This window comes from Balaenoptera borealis, assembly GCF_965194805.1.
Source record: "Balaenoptera borealis genome assembly, chromosome: 11".
Taxonomy (NCBI): Eukaryota; Metazoa; Chordata; class Mammalia; order Artiodactyla; family Balaenopteridae; genus Balaenoptera; species Balaenoptera borealis.
The window spans coordinates 52808126-52827822 of record NC_138868.1 but is presented as its reverse complement, the minus strand read 5'-3'; the positions used below and the strand labels follow the sequence as shown (position 1 = coordinate 52827822).

The following is a 19697-nucleotide window of genomic DNA, read 5'->3' as shown; positions in this document are numbered from 1 at the left end:
CTGAAAATGGAAACATCACCAGCACAATGAAGTCATGAGATGAAATGAAAATACAAAGCCTGTGGTCAAACCAAATCATTCAAGTTGTCTGGGTGATGATGACAGGAGCTGGAAAGAAATTTAGAAAATCTCAAGAAACTCAGAGTTTAATTAAGAGCATAGTCTTCTTGGCAAAACCTCAGCGAACGAAGGAAGAAAATTCAATTCTTCTACGAAAGATATTCTGGTCATTAATTAATCTAGAGCCCTGAATGTGTGAGTCCTTTACTCAGAAAATCTTCACATTATCTTAGAGGAAGAAGGGAATCTATAGAACCTTATCATTTTACATACAGCACACTAAGGCCCAGTGACTTGATAAAGGTCACAAAGCAGTAGGACATTTAATCCCATCACATAACCCTATGTGGTAAATCCTACTATGACAAGTTCAGTGATGAGGAAACTGAGGCTCAGAGAGGTTAAGTAACCTGTCCAATGTCAAAGCCATTAGGAAGAACCAGGATTTAAATGTTGCCCTTATTCCATATCCCATGCTCTTAATCACTATACTGTACTGCCTCTCACTCAAGCAGCTTCTTCAAAAGGTGAACATAGAGAGAAATTAGAAATGTTTTCAAAACAGCTTTCCAAGAAACAGAGTGACCCAGGTTGCCCCAGAGTTCAAAGGTCTTAGAGGAATCACTTGCCGGCTGTCTGCTCTGCAGTCCCAAGCACTGAAGTTTCTTATCTTCTCGGGCCAACAGCAGCATTTTCGACTCTGTTCCAACCTCCCGTTCGCCTGTATGACAAATGAGCTATGTCAATAATGGGCTAGGCTGATCAGCTGGCAGTACCCAGAAAGCACAACTATTGATGGCTGTTTACTGAATTATTCTGTTAGTGATTCACTTATTAATCTTAAAGAAACATTTATTATGTTCTATATCTTGACTGTGGTATTGTTTATATGACTGTACATATTTGTCAAAACACACAGAACTGTGCAATTAAAAAGGATGACTTTTACTATATGTAAAATATATCTCAATAAACCCAACTTTAAAATATTATTATTAAGTCATCTATAATATGGAAAGATACCATACTTGGAGCAGGAGTACAAGGCTGAACAAAGTAGATAGTCTCTGCCCTCATGGCTCTTATGGTCTGGAGGAAATGAGATCTATCCATTCACTAAACAAATATTTACTGAGGGACAAGGTACTTACTCTCAAGGAGTAGTAGATTCTAGATTCTAGATTCTAGTAGAAATAGGAGATAGTAAAATAAGCAAATAAACAAGTAGGATATCTTCAGTGATGAGTTCCACAAAGGAAATAAAATAGGAAAATATAACCAAAAGGGAGTAGATAGTGGGAAAATGAGTGGGGGAAGGTAACTTTAAACTTCAATTTTATTAATTAATTAATTTTTTTAATTAATTAATTTATTTTATTTTTGGCTGCGTTGGGTCTTCGTTGCTGCACGCGGGCTTTCTCTAGCTGTGGTGAGCGGGGGCTACTCTTCGTTGCAGCACGTGGGCTTCTCATTGTCGTGGCTTCTCTTGTTGCAAAGCACGGGCTCTAGGTGGGCAGGCTTCAGTAGTTGTGGCACGCGGGCTCACTAGTTGTGGCTCGTGGGCTCTAGAGCGCAGGCTCAGTAGTTGCGGCACATGGGCTTAGTTGCTCCGTGGCATGTGGGATCTTCCTGGATCAGGGCTCGAATCTGTGTCCCCTGCATTGGCAGGCGGATTCTTAACCACTGTGCCACCAGGGAAGCCCTATACTTCAATTTTAAAAAGGTTTCATGGAGGTTATTTTTCAACTGAGACATGAATGGTAAACAGAAGCCAGCCATGTGAAAAGTATTGGGAGGTACATTCCAGGCTAAGGGAAGAACAAGACAAAGGCTGGGAGGCTGGCAGTCTGTTGTGCTAAAAGAACAGAGACCTATGGCTGGGATACAGTGGACCTGGCAGAGGGTGGTATGACTTGAGGCTGGAGAGGACTGCAGGGGTTAGAAAGTGTAAGCATTTGTAATAAGCCATGGTAAGGGGTTAGGATTTTAATACACAGTTGTCCCTCAGTATTTACAGAAGGTTGCTTCCAGGACCCGCCACAGACACCAAGATTCGCAGATGCTCAAGTCCCCAGAGTTGGCCCTCCATATCCAAAGGTTCCACATCCGTAGATTCAACCAACTGTGGATTGTGTTCTGAATGAGGAACCCATGGATATGGAGGGCCAAACGTATGTATAAAAGGAGGCCACTATGGACTTCCCTGGCGGTCCAGTGGTTAAAACTCCATGCTTCCAGGGCAGGGGATGCAGGTTCAATCTCTGGTTGGGGAATTAAGATCCCACATGGCCAAAAAAACCAACCAAACAAAAAAATACAAAAAGGAGTCTGCTAGAGGAGAGTAGAGACAAAGGAGAGTGATATGACTTGATTTATGTTTTTTATTCATTTACTTTTTTTTAATTTTAATTTTTTTATTTTGGCTGCACTGGATCATCGTGGCGGCACATGGACTCTTAGTTGTGGCATGCGGACTCTTAGTTGTGGCATGAGTGTGGAATCTAGTTCCCCGACCAGGGATTAAACCCGGGCCCCCTGCATTGGGAGCATGGAGTCTTACCCACTGGACCACCAAGGAAGTCCCTGGATTTATGTTTTTTAAATGACCACGATGGTTCCTCTGAGGAGACTAGATTATAGAATAGTGCAGGCAACAGATGATGGCAGAATGGATGAGGATGCTGGCAGGAAGAAGGGAGAGCTGGAGGCTGAAGGTGAGGTGGAAAAATGAGCAACATTCTGAAGGTAGAGATGACAGACTTTGCTGATGCGGGACATGAGGAAAGGTGGGGGTGGATCTTGAATGAATCTCAGGCTTTGGGCTTGAGCAAGAAGATGGTGGTGCCATTTACTGAGATCGGGAAAAACAGATTTGGGGTGGGAGGAAATCAAACACTCCATGTTTTAAGTTCAAGATGTCTATTAGACATCTAAATAGAGTCTGAAATGCAAGTGAAAGATCTATGCTTTAGATATACTTTTGGAAATCACCAGCTTAAATACAATATTTAAAGTCATGGAAATGATGAGATCACCTAAGAGAGAAATTGTAGAGCTGAGGGCCCTCCAATATTTAAAGGTAGAATAAAGGAGACATGTAAAAGGAGACTGGGATTTCCCTTGTGATCCAGTGGCTAAGGCTCCACGCTCCCAATGCAGGGGGCCCGGGTTCAAACCCTGGTCAGGGAACTAGATCCCACATGCTGCAACTAAGACCCAACGCAGCCAAATAAATAAATAAATGTTTTTTTAAAAAAGGAGACTAAGAAGCAGCAGCCAATGAGATAGAAAGAAAAGCAGTGTAGTGTGGTATTACAGAAGCCAAGAAAGAAAAGTGTCCTAAAGAGAAGAGTTTACTATGTTGTATCCTGTTGAGAATTTGGAAAGATAAGCACAGAGAAGTAACACTGGACTATGCAACATGGAGTCACTGGTGACCTCGACAAGAGCTGCTGCTGGTTAAGTAGCTGGGGCACAAACCATCCTAGGGCAGGTTGAAGAGTAAGTGGGAAGTGAGGAAACAGAGGAAACAAGAATATTTTCACTTAAATTACTTTAAACCAACTAATTTTAAAAAACTCAACCTTATTTTAAGTAGTATCTATGAAATCTTAGGTTTGAAGTGAGATATGTGTGCATTAACATGTAACTATTAAAAATGTGTACTGCCTGAAATGATCTTGTTTACCACTCACTGCACATGTATCACACTTTGGGAAATAGACTCCTATTAATCAATTAATTCCCAAAGAGGGGCCAGGCAACATGTGGTAGTCACAACCATTTTAGTTCTTGGACCACAGTGTATCTACATGGGAAGTTTAAGAGAGTGAGGAGAGTACCTGCAGTGTGTCCACAGTGAGGGGCAAAATTCACCCAAATGAGCTGAAAACATATAGCCACACAAAAACCTACACAGGGATATTTATAGCAGCTTTATTCATAATTGTCCAAACTTGGAAACAACCAAGATGTCCTCCAGTAGATGAATGAATAGATAAACTGAGGAACATTCAGACAATGGAATATTGTTCAATGCTTAAAAAAATGAGGTATCAAGGACTTCCCTGGTGGAGCAGTGGATAAGAATCCACCTGCCAATGCAGGGGACACGGGTTCGAGCCCTGGTCCGGGAAGATCCCACATGCTACGGAGCAACTAAGCCCGTGCACCACAACTACTGGGCTCGCACGCCACAACTACTGAAGCCTGCGTGCCTAGAGCCCGTGCTCTGCAACAAGAGAAGCCACTGCAATGAGAAGTCCATGCACTGCAATGAAGAGTAGCCCCCACTCGCCACAACTAGAGAAAGCCCCCTTGAAAAAATTTTTAAAATAAATAAATGGAAAAAAAGAAATGAGGTATCAATGCATGAAAAGACATGGAGGAACCTTAAATGCATATTACTAAGTGAAAGAAGCCAATCTGAAAAGGCTACATAGTTTATGATTTCAACTGCAACATTCTGGAAAAGGCAAAACCATGAAGACAGTAAAAGTATCAGTGGTTGCCAAAGGTTATAGGGGATGAAAGGACAAATTGGTGCAGCAAAAGGGATTTTTCAGGCAGTGAAACTTCTGCATGATACTAGAATGATAAATACATGTCATTATACATTTGTCCAAACCCACAGAATATACAACATCAAGAGTGAATCCTAATTTAAACCTTGAACTTTGAGTGATAATGATGTGTCAGTTTAGGTCTATCAATTGTAACAAAAGTACCACTCTGGTGGGGGATGCTGATAACAGGGGAGGGTGTGCGGGTGTGTGGGCAGAGGGTATACAAGAACTCTCTATCTGCTCAATTTCATGTGTACCAAACTGCTCTAAAAAATAAAGCCTGTTTTTTTTTTAAAAATGCGAGAAGCAGAGATGATGGTAGAATAATAATCCTATGGAAACAGAGAAGCAAGTATGTTATAATCATAGGAAAATAAGAAAAGAATGCAAGCTGCCTTATTAGGACCTTTATCATTCTGACTCAACCAGAGCTATCACTCTACTCACCTATTTCCCCCTACTATGCTTATGCCAACTTCTGGCCCAACGAAGCATATCTCTACCCAATAGTCAATTTTACCTCCACACTATTTTAATGTGAACTGCCCCTACCTCTACCCATGCCCCAGTTCCCATTCTCCCATCCTTCCCATTCTTGTCTGTTCAACTTGAATCTATCCTTCAAGGTTCAATTTCTTTTGTGACACCTCTCATCTATACTAACCTAAAACACTCTCTTCTTCCAAAAAACTATTATATTTGCATTAAGTGAATCACTAAGTTACTTCAGCCAAAATTTTATTGTTCTCTGTTTTATAGGCATTAGTCTCATCCGCTAAATTAAACTGTACTTACTCAAATGCGGTAACTATGACATATACTTCCTTTGTAGATTCCAAAGCAACAGAAACATAGTAGATATGCAACAAATATTAATCTTATGGTAAAAATGGAAATACCAGCTACAGAGCAGGAGAAAACGAGGAAGAAAAGGAGAAACTAAGGCAAACACTGAAGGAATATAAGGAAACAAAATAAATTCATATATTGTTATCAACTCACTGGGCATCTGCTCAGGGGAGCCGAGGTTTATAGAGTTGTCAGCAGTACCCACAGCCACTCCGTTGATGGAAGACCCACAGTCTGCAATGACTCCCAAGCAGGCTGAGCGCCCACAGTCCCAAAGTCGTGCTGTCCCGTCTCGAGAACCAGATACCACATTCCTCCCCCGATCAACAATGGCTGTATCCAGGATACCTGGCAAGAGAAAAAAAAAAGACCCTCAGATGGAGTAGGTAGTAAAGGAACTACAAAGGCAGAGAAGATGGATCTGCATAAATGACTCTATTCCTTCACAAACAAGTACTGGATATGTACTACAGGCTGGGCACATCCAAGTGCCAGAAAAACAGAAATAAACAGAACACAGTCCCTGTTTCCCATTGACTAGCTGCAAGAGACAGACATGGAAAAGAAGCTTTGGATTTAACTTTTAGTGGCATGTGGTTTTCTAGAGCAGTGGTTTTCAAGTTATTATTTTGGCTTTAGAACCTGTTTTTTTTTTTATTCATTTAATTATTTATTTTAAAAAATTTTTATTGGAGTATAATTGCTTTACAATGGTGTGTTAGTTTCTGCTGTATAACAAAGTGAGTCAGCTATACGTATACATACATATGTCCCCATATTCCCTCCCTCTTGCGTCTCCCTTCCATCCTCCCTATCCCACCCCTCTAGGTGGTCACAAAGCACCAAGCTGATCTCCCTGTGCTATGTGGCTGCTTTCCACTAGTGATCTATTTTACATTCGGTAGTGTATATATGTCCATGCCACTCTCTCACTTCGTCCCGGCTTAACCTTCCCACTCCCCTTGTCCTCAAGTCCATTCTCCACATCTGCATCTTTATTCCTGTCCTGCGCCTAGGTTCTTCAGAACCATTTTTTTTTTTAGATTCCATATATATTACCATACGGTATCTGTTCTTCTCTTTCTGATTTACTTCACTCTGTATGACAGACTATACGTCCATCCACCTCACTACAAATAACTCAATTTCGCTTCTTTTTATGGCTGAGTAATATTCCATTGTATATATGTGCCACATCTTCTTTATCTATTCATCTGTTGATGGACACTTAGGTTGTTTCCATGACCTGGCTATTGTAAATAGTGCTGCAATGAACATTGTGGTACATGACTCTTTTTTTTTTTTTTTTTAATTTATGGCTGCGTTGGGTCTTCATTGCTGCGCGAGGGCTTTTCTCTAGTTGTGGCGAGTGGGGGCTACTATTCGTTGTGGTACGCGGGCTTCTCATTATGGTGGCTTCTCTTGTTGAGGAGCACAGGCTCTAGGAGGGTGGGCTTCACTAGTTGTGGCACGTGGGCTCAGTAGCTGTGGCTCAGTAGTTGCGGCGCACAGGCTTAGTTGCTCCACAGCATGTGGGATCTTCCCAGACCAGGGCTCGAACCCGTGTCCCCTGCATTGGCAAGCAGTTTCTTAACCACTGCGCCACCAGGGAAGCCCAACATGACTCTTTTTGAATTATTGTTTTCTCAGGGTACATGCCCAGTAGTGGGATTGCTGGGTCGTATAAAACCTGTTTTTTAAACAAAAATTAAGTAGACATCCTAGACAGTTCAGTGTGAAAATCACTGTCTTAAAAGATCCTGCTGGGCTTCCCTGGTGGCGCAGTGGTTGAGAATCTGCCAGCTAATGCAGGGGACACGGGTTCGAGCCCTGGTCTGGGAAGATCCCACATGCCGCGGAGCAACTAGGCCCGTGAGCCACAATTACTGAGCCTGCGCATCTGGAGCCTGTGCTCCACAACAAGAGAGGCCGCGATAGTGAGAGGCCCGTGCACCGCGATGAAGAGTGGCCCCCACTTGCCGCAGCTAGAGAAAGCCCTAGCACAGAAACGAAGACCCAACATAGCAATCAATCAATAAATAAATAAATAAAATCTAAAAAAAAAAAAAAAAAAAAAAAAAAGATCCTGCTGCTTCCATTGGGAACTAATCGTAAAAAAGGAGTGACTTCTCATCTGGCCAAGATGGAGTAGTCCCATTCCTCCCAGGTCCTCCCCTTACAACTAAAAAAAACATGGACATAAGACAACAAACAAGCACAAGAAGGCTGAAAGATGTAAAGAAGAAAGCAGTCCACCTAGGGACCTCAGGACTTGAAGAACAACAGGGCAATGAGTTCCCTGGATTTCCTTACTGCCTCCCATATATCCTAGACAGGACAATGCAGAAGCCTCTAACATAGAACTAATTTAAAAAAACAAAAACAAAAACAGGCACAAATTAAAAACAAAAAACAACTCCAAGAAAAGTCTGTTGCCTCTAGGCAGAAGACTGAGAAAAGGGTGGCCTAACAGTACAGAAAACCTTTTTGGCAATATCCATCTTACTCAAACAGCAACAGAAAAACTGCTACCTCCTCTCTCCCAAAGATTCAGTGGGGCTGAACAGGGAGTGATTTCTACCTCAACCCCCATGGAAGCAGGAGACAGCTCTCCAATTCCCCCAACCCAGCGACGCTGACCAGGCCTGGCAGGGTACTGTCAGTGGGGAGCTGGGCCTCTATTCTCGCCCAGCACCAATGGGGGAAAGAGGTAAAACATGAGGGACAGGGAAGCAGCACTCCACTTTCCCCAACCCATCCCCTGGTGTCAGTCGGCAGGAAACAGAGCTTACAAGCCCACTTGGAGGAAAGGAAGTGGTGCAAGTTGAGGTGATGCAAGATGGTGCCCCATTTTCACCAGGAAGGCGTCAGCAAGGTCAAGGGGAAGCTGAGCTTCTACCTCACCTGTTTGCAGACAGGTAGCGTGAGGCAGTGCTCCACTTTTGCCAGAGCAGTGTTAGAGGAGCCCAGCAGGAAGCTGAGTATACACACCTCCTGGGCCCCTGTACCATACCTTGACAGGGGACCACCTGCTAAAAAAGATCAAGTAAGATGCAGAGTGTTATAATATCCAAAATGTCCACAGATTTTACAACTTTTGAAGCCCTTTGTCACCCCTTATCTATTTGCTATGATCCCTGGCCTCAGCACACAGTGTAAAAACGTAGAGACAGTCAAGGACATAAAGAGTTACAGGGGCATATATTTGACAACATAGGACTGTAGAGTAGAAAGGGAGTCTGGCCCTATGGTGATACAGGCAGGGCTAGTACTTGCTTTACTAAAACCCATTTAATTATCTTATTATAGGTGCCAAATAAACACTTGCAGGCTGAGTAATAAGAGTACCTGATCAAAGGTTACTTAGTAAACTAGTGCCCTGGCTTGCTTCCATTCCGCTCAAGATGAGATGACTTCAGATATACAAACCTTGACAAAACTCTACAAAAACTCAATATAAGGTACAAGTGATGGATGAGCCATGCAGTTAACCACATGCCTCAACTCTCAGTGGAAATTTCACTTTGAAAGCCTTTTTCAGAAAAAAGATGAATTCATAAAAAAGCCACAAATTTTAAAAGTAGCCAATTTAGGGCCTGTTTGATAAAATATGATTTTCTCAGGTTTGATAAAATATGATTTTCTCAGGTTTGATAAAATATGATTTTCTTACCCCTGTGAATTAGGTGGCTTCTCTTGTTGAGGAGCACAGGCTCTAGGAGGGTGGGCTTCACTAGTTGTGGCACGTGGGCTCAGTAGCTGTGGCTCACAGGCTCTAGAGAGCAGGCTCAGTAGTTGTGGCACACGGGCTTAGTTGCTCCACAGCATGTGGGATCTAATTCACAGGGTTAAGTTTCCAAATATATCCAATTTAAAATAAAAACTAAATACAATTTATATAGCTGGTTATAGTTGTTGGAAAAATAAAATGTAATCATTGTACTTATATATCTAATGGATAAAGGCCATATAGATAAGCTTTTATTTATTTATTTTTGGTTATATGTTGATTTTTTAATTCATTTTTATTGGAATGTGGTTGCTTTACAATGTTGTGTTAGCCTAGATAAGCTTTTAAAAGTAGCCTTTCCCTCAGAAGCAGATCTAAGGAGGCAACATATCTTGTTGCTATTTTATGTTTCTTATTTACAACATATTTTGTAATCATAAAATACCTTGAGTTTAGAAAATCCACCTTTCCACTCTATCTCCATAACACACTCAGCATTCTAGCTAGAAAAGGATCTTAGATCTTTCAAGAATCTTAAGGAATCATCAACAGGAACATTAGGAAGGGGCTTCAACTCTTATTAAGCCATCAAAGATCTGTTTATGTCTTTATTGGGAAGTTCCAACCACTATTTATAAATGCTGAGTTCCATGGAAGTGATGCAAACTTAAAAAAAAAAAAAAAGTTCTGAAAAATATGTATCCAAGGCAGGATGCTACAGCTGTGGCTAGGGAGCTGTGAATGGTATTAACTGTGTACAAATTTCAACTAATACTCAGTAAAGAGCTGCCATCTAGGAAGTTTTCCTTTTTTATTAAAGTGGAGTGGAAAACTATCGCTCCCTCTCTAATAAAATGTCACTTACAACATAGTGGCATCTAGTGTGGGTCTCTTGACTCTTAGGTGACAAGAATAAAAGAAAGAGGAGCCTTACAGGAGCAGGAATCTGTGAGGAATTACCTTAAGAAGAAGCTATGAAAGTAGCAGGAATGCCTTTGTAAGAGAAGTAGCCATAGCTAAGACCTAGCAGAGCTGCAAAGGCTTTAGATATCAAACCAAACAGACAGAAGTCCTCAACATATAAACCAAGATGAAAAAAAATCTGCATTCAAGAAAAGATTCAGCTGATTCACATATAAACATCCTAGCCAAAGTCTGGGAAATAAGAATAATGTTAGATTAAACTATGACTGAAATAAGTATTGGTAAGAAACAGAGCAAATTTCATATTTCTAGGCAGGTTTTTTTTTTTTAATTTTTTTTTTTAACTCATTTGCGGTTTTTTGGGGTTTTTTAAAAAATTATTTTATTTATTTATTTATTTTTGGCTGTGTTGGGTCTTCATTTCTGTGCGAGGGCTTTCTCTAGTTGCGGCAAGCGGGGGCCACTCTTCATCGCGGTGCACGGGCCTCTCACTATCGTGGGCTCTCTTGTTGCGGAACACAGGCTCCAGACGCGCAGGCTCAGTAGTTGTGGCACACGGGCTTAGTTGCTCCACGGCATGTAGGATCTTCCCAGGCCAGGGCTCGAACCCGTGTCCCCTGCATTGGCAGGCAGACTCTCAACCACTGCACCACCAGGGAAGCCCTCTAGGCAGGTTTTTTAACAAGTTTACTCTATTCAGATCTCAGAAAATAATGAGCCTTGAAGCACCTATTACTTGGAGGCAGCATATCCTATTTCAGAGAAAGTATATAAGAGTTTGAAAAGAATGCAACCTGGTTTCTCAAATGTAAGCATCATTCCTACCTTGGTGAGCAAAAAACCTCAACCAATCAACTGAAATGGTGTTTCATTTGGTCTCAATGTTTTCACAGATTATGAAAGACCTGGTGCTTATTACAAAGAATTAAGATTATGAATATATATCTCCAAATTCACCAACCTTAATTAAATGGCTTGGTCAATTAAAAATTTTCAAACTGATTAAAGAACACTTTAGAGCTACTTAGTAAACTCATATATTACAAATAGAACACTACTTTTAGTTTCTCTTTTCATTAGACAGATTTACAAAAATCTTACCTCTGCTTGTTAAGAACACACTAATCCTTTAAATAAATATAAAATATGTATCTAAAAGTATTAGAAAAGACCAATTACATATCAACTAAGATAAAAAATGTCTACTGTATTAGAAATAACAATTTCTGCTTTTCACATTTGACAAGTATGTTAAAACATCACAAGGTTCAACTTTCCTGGCAGGGTTTAAAGTATAGTGTCATATTTTTTATGAACAATAATAGCATTCAATGTACACTTATTATATACCAGGGATTATACTAAATCTCTCATATGCACCATTTCATTTAATACTATTATCCCCATTTTACACATGAGGAAATTAAGGCTCAGAAAAGTTAAGCAACTTTCCAAGGCTTCCCAGACTTTAAATGGAAGAATTATGGTTTAAACCAAGATTTGTATGTCTCCAAATCCTATGCTTTGCCACTCTACTGTACTGGCTCCCTTACTATCATGTTTCCATATACTAGAAGCAGTAAGCAAGCCAGGGACTTAATTAAGCTAACTAAAGGTTATCCTTTATAACAGATCTTTATACAGAGCTGCTCTATTAGTGTCCAAATGATTCTTTGCAATAAGCATCAGGTAATGTTCAGTCCAGTCTTCCTTTTATGTCTTGCTTGCCAAGACCTACCTAGGCAATAAAAGACCATGTTCACTTCAACACTATCTTCTGCTTCTCTTATTTAGTCACCACTTGTGAAAACACTAAAGATCACAAATGCAAATGATAATTCTTTATTCTGTTTTTTATGTGGTTCATGACTTTTATTAAAATGCTTCAAAATCTCAGAATTAAAGAGATTGTAAAAAAGGAACCACACAAAGCAACTTGGAAGTCAACTACGTAAAGACAGTGACCCATATATGCCACTGTTATTGGAGATTAATCTTGATTTTGGCTCCATACTTTTGAAGAATGGGCAACCCCAAACCCGGGGCTCCTTTATAGAACTAACTGGAGAGAAGCATTCAAGACCTGACAGACATGAACCTGGATCTGACTTCATGCAATTTCCCCTAAAGCTTATCATTTCTGTTCAATCTAATTTAAAAAAAAATAACAAACCCTCTCAAGGAAAAAAAAGTAAGGGTTGTTATACTTTGGAGAAGCGCCTACCCCCACCCCAGAACTTTCTCACAAGGCCAAAAGAATGGAACAACTATATGAATAAAAGCTTAAATCAGATCAACAAACACTCTACAGTTCACCCTAAGCTAAGCGACACACATGGATTCTTAAGGAGAACTGAAGAACATTGGGAGACTTAGGATTCATGTGGAGGGCACAGTCAATAACTGTAGTAATCCAAAGGTATTCTGAAGTTAAGTGTGCACGGATGTTAAATATGCATCTTGTTAAGTTCAACATGCAGAGCTATGCCTTGTTCCACTGGAAAGGTCCCCCATGCCTTGCATCTTCAAGGTGGCCAGATCTAAGGTGAATCCCCCAGTGTTCTTCTAGACTCCTTTGGCTCCTGGATTCCCCAACAGTGCAGGCTGCTTTGACTCCTCAGACCTGTCAGTTCTTTGGACTGAACGTGAAGAAGGCTCTATATGTCCCTTCTATTCCCTCTCAATGCACCCATGTACTTAAGTTTCAGAAGAAAACCCATTTATTTGCTAAGGTTAACATGTGTGTTTGCTAGATGATCTGTATGTAATCTGACAAACCATTATAAAGAAATACTAAAACTTAAAAAAATCAACCTCTACACACAAGCTATTTATAATATAGTCAGGTACACAAGGCAAAAACACTGGGTTAAATACCATAAGTATAGGGCAAATACATAATAAATTCCCAAATGAGTGGTGTAGATGATGTGTATTATGGTCCCAAAGGAGGGATCAAGGTAAGAAATTATTTGGGGATGTTATTACATTTTCAAAAATAACCAAACTTGTAAAAATAAGAATGACATATTTATCATTTTTTTTTAAACGTTCCAAATTAAGGATAAAACATCTCTAAATTAACTTTTTCCCCAACAAACCAATCAGTTACAGAGGGAAGATGTTCTCACTCTTGTCTCTACAATCTGATATCAACAGGTTATATGGTTAATCCATTTAAAAAAACTGAACTGTGATTTAAATCCACAGGAATCGACCATCAATACCAAGGTCTATCTGATGTCTGGTGATGCAGCTGTTTGCAACCCAGCTTTTACTATCACCTCAGCCAAAGGACTAATGTGAAATAGTGGGCACACCTCTCTCTCTTTTTTTCCCAGCACACAAGTAGATGATCTCCTATGGAGGCTTTTTTTCCCTTATCAATTGTGGAAAACAATGATCTATGTTAAGTTAGTTAACTCTAGATAGCAATAATAAGACTGAGTAGGAAAGGAATTTCTAATCCTTGGGGAAATACCAGTTCATTTAAATGGCCAGTTGGATGAATTACTTGTGTTTTTGTGGATAACTAGATTCTGTTTCTATCTTTTTGGTGATTCATTTCTGGGGATCATTAGAGAAACCTTCAGGAGAAACCACCCTTCATACCTCCTTTGTGACCTTTGAAGGTCACCACACAGCTAGCATCTTCAGCTGACCAGATCTTCAGCTGGGCATCCATTCCCCCACTCAGAACCACAAGGCCTGATGGGAAAAACCTGCAACAATTCACATCAAATACATGTCCTTCCAATACTCTCTGGAAAAACAAAAGAAAATTCCATGCTAGTTCTCTTGTCCATCCCTTGATGTTCTCTTACCTCCCATATCCTTAGTCCCATAAATGATATATCTACATGCTGCATTTTAAAACAAAAGAGGTCCAAAGAATCTCTTTAGTTCATCTGTATACCAGGTAATGTTCTTAGAGCTGCTGGCTCCCTTTCCTGGGCTTTGGCTGCAGATGTTGTGAATTTGAATTCCAAAGCTCTCATAGCCATCCCTAAGTCTAGTTCTACATATTGATAAGGAGCTGAGGAGGCTTGAGGGCTCTTTTACTTGTCTTTTCTTAAAATCCTCTGTACAGGTTGGGGGGCTCAGCCATATAGTCAGTGTAACAGCCTAGCTACTCTGTCTTAGAAATGGGTCACTGAAGGCAGTTCATACCATCCACTCACAGACATTCACTAGCCTGGCTCTTCCACTGTTCCAGCCCCAATTTGTTCTGGCAAATCACCAAACTTGAGCATGGTTCTCAGATTAACAAATGGAAGAACAAAGATCAGTTGAAGTGCAGTGTTCCTACATTTTCAGAATGGGCCACTCTTCTTTCCATGGCCCAGTCTAAGGTTTCTCAGACCACCCTAAAAGTGTACCCAAAGCCTTTACTCTGAGCTCTCCATTGGAAGCCTGCCAGATCTTCATGCTCCCATCGGTACTAGAAGACACACCAAGGCCTCCTCCACTGGAAATGTCCAGGCATGTTATCTGTTTAAACGACAAAACAACCAGTGTTACAAATAACAAAATGCTCTTCTTCCCTTGAAATATGTTATAAACCTCTCTCATTTCACACTCCTCTAAGACTTCTTCAAGCCTATGCTTCCCAACACAAAGGACATGCGTTTCATATGAAGGCTGAGTTATCATCACTGATCTCCCAACAAGGCTGGAGCCAAAACCCTTTATTTCTCGAAACAAAAAACTATTCTTGTAGTCATCTATAATCTCCTGCTTCAGCTATAAAGTTACTTATTCCCATATCATTTCCATTGTTTCTATCTTTTGCTATTTTATTTTAAAATTAAGATACCACTCCTAATTCTTAGGAACCCACTTACACAAAAAGACAGACTTCCAAGATGCACCAGGATTCAAGGAAAAGCAAAGATGCTTCCAATTTACTACTTTACATTCCCTCTGTAAAATCTTAACTGTCTGTGTGTGTATTTCAGAATAAGTAATAGAAAAATTCTCAAATTCACTTATACAATTTCAATGTTAGGAATCACTTCATGAATAAGCCATGATCAGAATGCCAAGTCTCTTTCATATATCAATACATGCATACATAATATCCTCTTTTTATTAAAAAACACCCAGTTGCAAATATTCCAGAAATTAAGACTGAGATATATAATCACAGTCATATTCCCAGCAGCTATGATTCCAATATGACCTAAATTATTTTTAAAAAGTAGGAACTTTCAAAAACAAAAAACAAACAAAAAAAAAGGAACTTTGCCTTTAATTATTCAACCTTCCACTCTACATTTCTATGCCAATTAAGCCTTAACGAATAGGTCTGGCAAAAACTAAAGGGATATATGGGTCAACTCTAACACTTTCTAAGGCTTTTTCTTCTTTATTTTGGTTCCTCAATAAAAGGACCATTAACTTAATTGTAGTTCTTTTAATTTTAAGGATTATGACAACAATTAACATTTATATCATGTTTTATCATTTATAAAACATTTTCAAATATACTGAATCATTTGATCCTCATAATAATCCCATTCTGCTCCTAGCTTCTCATCGGTGGATACTGCTTTCACGTTCTAGTGTAGGAGACATTTCTCAGATCTATCTTTCTTCTCCAACACCACTGCTACCACCCTAATCCTGGGTCTTAAATCTGACTACCAGTACTGTCAAGTTCAACTCTATTCTGGCTCCCCAACTACATGATGAGCTTTCTAAGTGTCAGAACCATGTCCAGCACTTTCTCACACAAATCACAGGCTATGTACATAGTAACTACTTAACAAATACCTAATAACAGTTTGGGAAGAGGGATGAAGCAGCTCATCAACACTAGATAAGAAAGTAAAGCCATCTGACCTATATCAATGGGACCAGCTACTGTCCCCTTTCAAGGGTCCCAGAAACAAAACATATTTAAACACTTTCCTACTCACTCTGAAATCAATTTAATCCCTAAAGCAATACAGCCCAACCTCTTTCCTGACTCAGGCACCATCTATCCAACTGCCTGCTAGGCATCTATCTTTGGCTTTATAGTGGACACCTGAAACTTAACATGTCCAAAACAGAACTCTTATTTCCCCTGCTCCCTACCAATGCAACTACTTGTCCCCCAAGTAAATGACACCAGAATTTTCCCAATTCTCAGGCCAAAATTTTTGGAATTATCCCAACTCCTCATTTTCTCACATCTCATATCCAAGTCATTGGCAAATCCTGTCTGGACCCACACCCTAGAATACAGGCTCTATACCACAGTTCTATCCATTGCTATATAGCCCCAGTGCCCAGAAGAGTATCTGGAATATAGTAGGTGATTAATAAATAGGTGAATCACCTAATAATGAGCTCAAATAAGAGAAAGGGAGAATAAGAAATAGAATAAAGGAACAATTAATGATTTTTTTAAAAATGACCCACTCCTCAAAAGGTAAGTGGTTTTCCCAACTCCCCAAGGAGTTCACCACTTCCTTTCCCAGTGGTCTTCAGCTTCTATGTTTATACTGGGTTGGCCAAAAAGTTTGTTTGGATTTTTCTATAACATCTTATGGCAAAACCCAAATGAACTTTTTGGCCAACCCAATATATCATAGTGGTTGTCAACCAGGGGCAATTTGTTTCTGGGGGGACATTTGGTGATGTGTGTAAACATTTTTAGTTGTCACAACTGGGGGCGGTGTCCAACGGACAACTTGTGGCTAGAGGCCAGGGATACAGCTAAACATCCTACAGTGCATAGAACAGCCCCCTACAAAAAAGAATTATCTAGCTTAAAATGTCAATACTGCCAAGGTTGAGAAACTCTGATATATTATTTGGTACCCTCTCAGTTAATATACTCTTCCTGGAGAGGACAGGGATATTGTGTTATTTATCTCAGTTACATATCTTTGGGGCCCTAGTTCCTAGACCTAAAAAGTAATTAAGTCTGAACTATCTATTCTTCCAAAGTGAGAACACTGAAAAGTAGATTATACTTCATACCAGTTGTCTCCTTCCTCCAGATTTTTATTAAAGAGAAAGAGGAAAGAGAACCAACATTTATTGAATAGCTAGCTATTATGCGCCAGACATGTAACAGACACTACTCTCATATAATCCACTCAAAAATCTTTAAGTATTGGTGTGAAATCTGAGGTTTAAGAGGTAGTTTAATTTCCCCAAGGTGAAAGAGCAGAGCCAGGATACAAACCTAGGTCAGAGCCTAGAGCTAAAGATCTATTCCTTAGTCACAGCAAAAGAACAGACAGATCAATGCAGCATTCCTAAATATTGGATAAAGATGACAATTCAGAGACCTTCAAGATGGTGGAGGAGTAAGACGTGGAGATCACCTTCCTCCCCACAAATATATCAGAAATACATCTACATGAGGAACAATTCCTAGAGGACACCTACCGAACACTGGCAGAAGACCTCAGACTTCCCAAAAGATATATACTTTTTTTTCCTTTTTCTCTTTTTGTGAGTGTGTATGTGTATGCTTCTTTGTGTGATTTTGTCTGTATAGCTTTGCTTTTACCATTTGCCCTAGGGTTCTGTCTGTCCGTTTTTGTTTGTTTTTTGTTTTTTAATATAGTTTTTAGTGCTTGTTATCATTGGTGGATTTGTTTTTTGGTTTGCTTGCTCTCTTCTTTCTTTTTTTTTCCCCCCCTTTTTTATTACTTTTAAATTTTTTTTATTTTTAATAATTTTTTTATTTTAATAACTTTATTTTATTTTATTCTTTCTTTCTTTCTTTTTTTCCTTCCTTTTCTTCTGAGCCATGTGGCTGACAGGGTCTTGGTGCTCCGGCCGAGTGTCAGGCCTGTAGCTCTGAGGTGGGAGAGCAGAGTTCAGGACATTGGTCAACCAGAGACCTCCCAGCTCCACGTAATATCAAATGGTGAAAGCTCTCCCAGAGACCTCCATCTCAATGCTAAGACCCAGCTCCACTCAACGACCAGCAAGCTACAGTGCTGGACACCCTATGCCAAACAACTAGCAAGACAGAAACACAACCCCACCCATTAGCAGAGAGGCTGCCTAAAATCAGAATAAGGTCACAGGCACCCCAAAACACACCACCGGATGTGGTCCTGCCCACCAGAAAGACAAGATCTAGCCTCTTCCACCAGAACACAGGCACCAGTCCCCTCCACCAGGAAGCCTACACAACCCACTGAACCAACCTTAGCCACCGGGGGCAGACACCAAAAACAACGGGAACTACGAACCTGCAGCCTGCAAAAAGGAGACCCTAAACACAGTAAGTTAAGCAAAATGAGAAGACAGAGGAACACACAGCAGATGAAGGAGCAAGGTAAAAATACACCAGACCAAACAAATGAAAAGGAAATAGGCAGTCTACCTGAAAAAGAATTCAGAGTAATGATAGTAAAGATGATCCAAAATCTTGGAAACAGAATGGAGAAAATACAAGAAATGTTTAACAAGGACCTAGAAGAACTAAACAGCAAACAAACAATGATGAACAACACAATAAATGAAATAAAAAATTCTCTAGAAGGGGGCTTCCCTGGTGGCGCAGTGGTTAAGAATCTGCCTGCCAATGCAGGGGACATCGGTTCGAGCCCTGGTCCGGGGAAGATCCCACATGCCATGGAGCTACTAAGTCCGTGTGCCACAACTACTGAGTCTGTGCTCTATAGCTCCCGAGTCACAACTACTGAAGCCTGCGAGCCACAACTACTGAAGCCCGCACACCTAGAGCCTGTGCTCCGCAACAAGAGAAACCACCACAATGAGAAGCCAGTGCACCACAATGAAGAGTAGCCCCAACTTGACACAACTAGAGAAAGCCCACGAGCAGCAACAAAGAGCCAACACAGCCAAAATAAGTAAAAAAAAAAAAAAAAATTCTCTAGAAGGAATCAATAGCAGAATAACTGAGGCAGAAGAACGGATAACTGACGTGGAAGATAAAATAGTGGGAAAAACTACTGCAGAGCAAAATAAAGAAAAATGAAAAGAATTGAGGACAGTCTGAGAGACCTCTGGGACAACATTAAATGCACCAACATTCGAATTATAGGGGTCCCAGAAGAAGAAGAGAAAAAGAAAGAGACTGAGAAAATATCTGAAGAGATTACAGTTGAAAACTTCCCTAATATGGGAAAGGAAATAGTCAATCAAGTCCAGGAAGTGCAGAGAGTCCCATACAGGATAAATCCAAGGAGAAACATGCCAAGACACATATTAACTAAATTATCAAAAATTAAATACAAAGAAAAAATATTAAAAGCAGCAAGGGAAAAACAACAAATAACATACAAGGGAATCCCCATAAGGTTAACAGCTGATCTTTCAGCAGAAACTCTGCAAGCCAGAAGGGAGTGGCAGGACATATTTAAAGTGATGAAAGGGAAAAACCTACAACCAAGATTACTCTACCCAGCATGGATCTCATTCAGATTCGAAGGAGAAATTAAAACCTTTACAGACAAGCAAAGGCTAAGAGAATTCAGCACCACCAAACCAGCTTTACAACAAATGCTAAAGGAACTTCTCTAGGCAGGAAACACAAGAGAAGGAAAAGACCTACAATAACAAACCCAAAACAATTAAGAAAATGATAATAG

The 19697-nt window shown here is 40.2% G+C and overlaps 1 protein-coding gene across 1 annotated transcript in view; it reads right to left on the bottom strand.

Annotated features, from left to right (window-relative positions):
- The window catches only part of PAAF1 (proteasomal ATPase associated factor 1), a 45572-nt gene that overhangs the window by 9570 nt on the left and 16305 nt on the right, over positions 1-19697 (bottom strand). The window contains exons 5-8 of the mRNA XM_082343205.1: positions 14521-14619; positions 13741-13891; positions 5628-5822; positions 690-781 (exon numbers count right to left, since the gene is read on the bottom strand). Coding sequence (XP_082199331.1) covers positions 690-781; positions 5628-5822; positions 13741-13891; positions 14521-14619 — 537 coding nt within the window. The remainder of the gene's footprint in view (positions 1-689; positions 782-5627; positions 5823-13740; positions 13892-14520; positions 14620-19697) is intronic.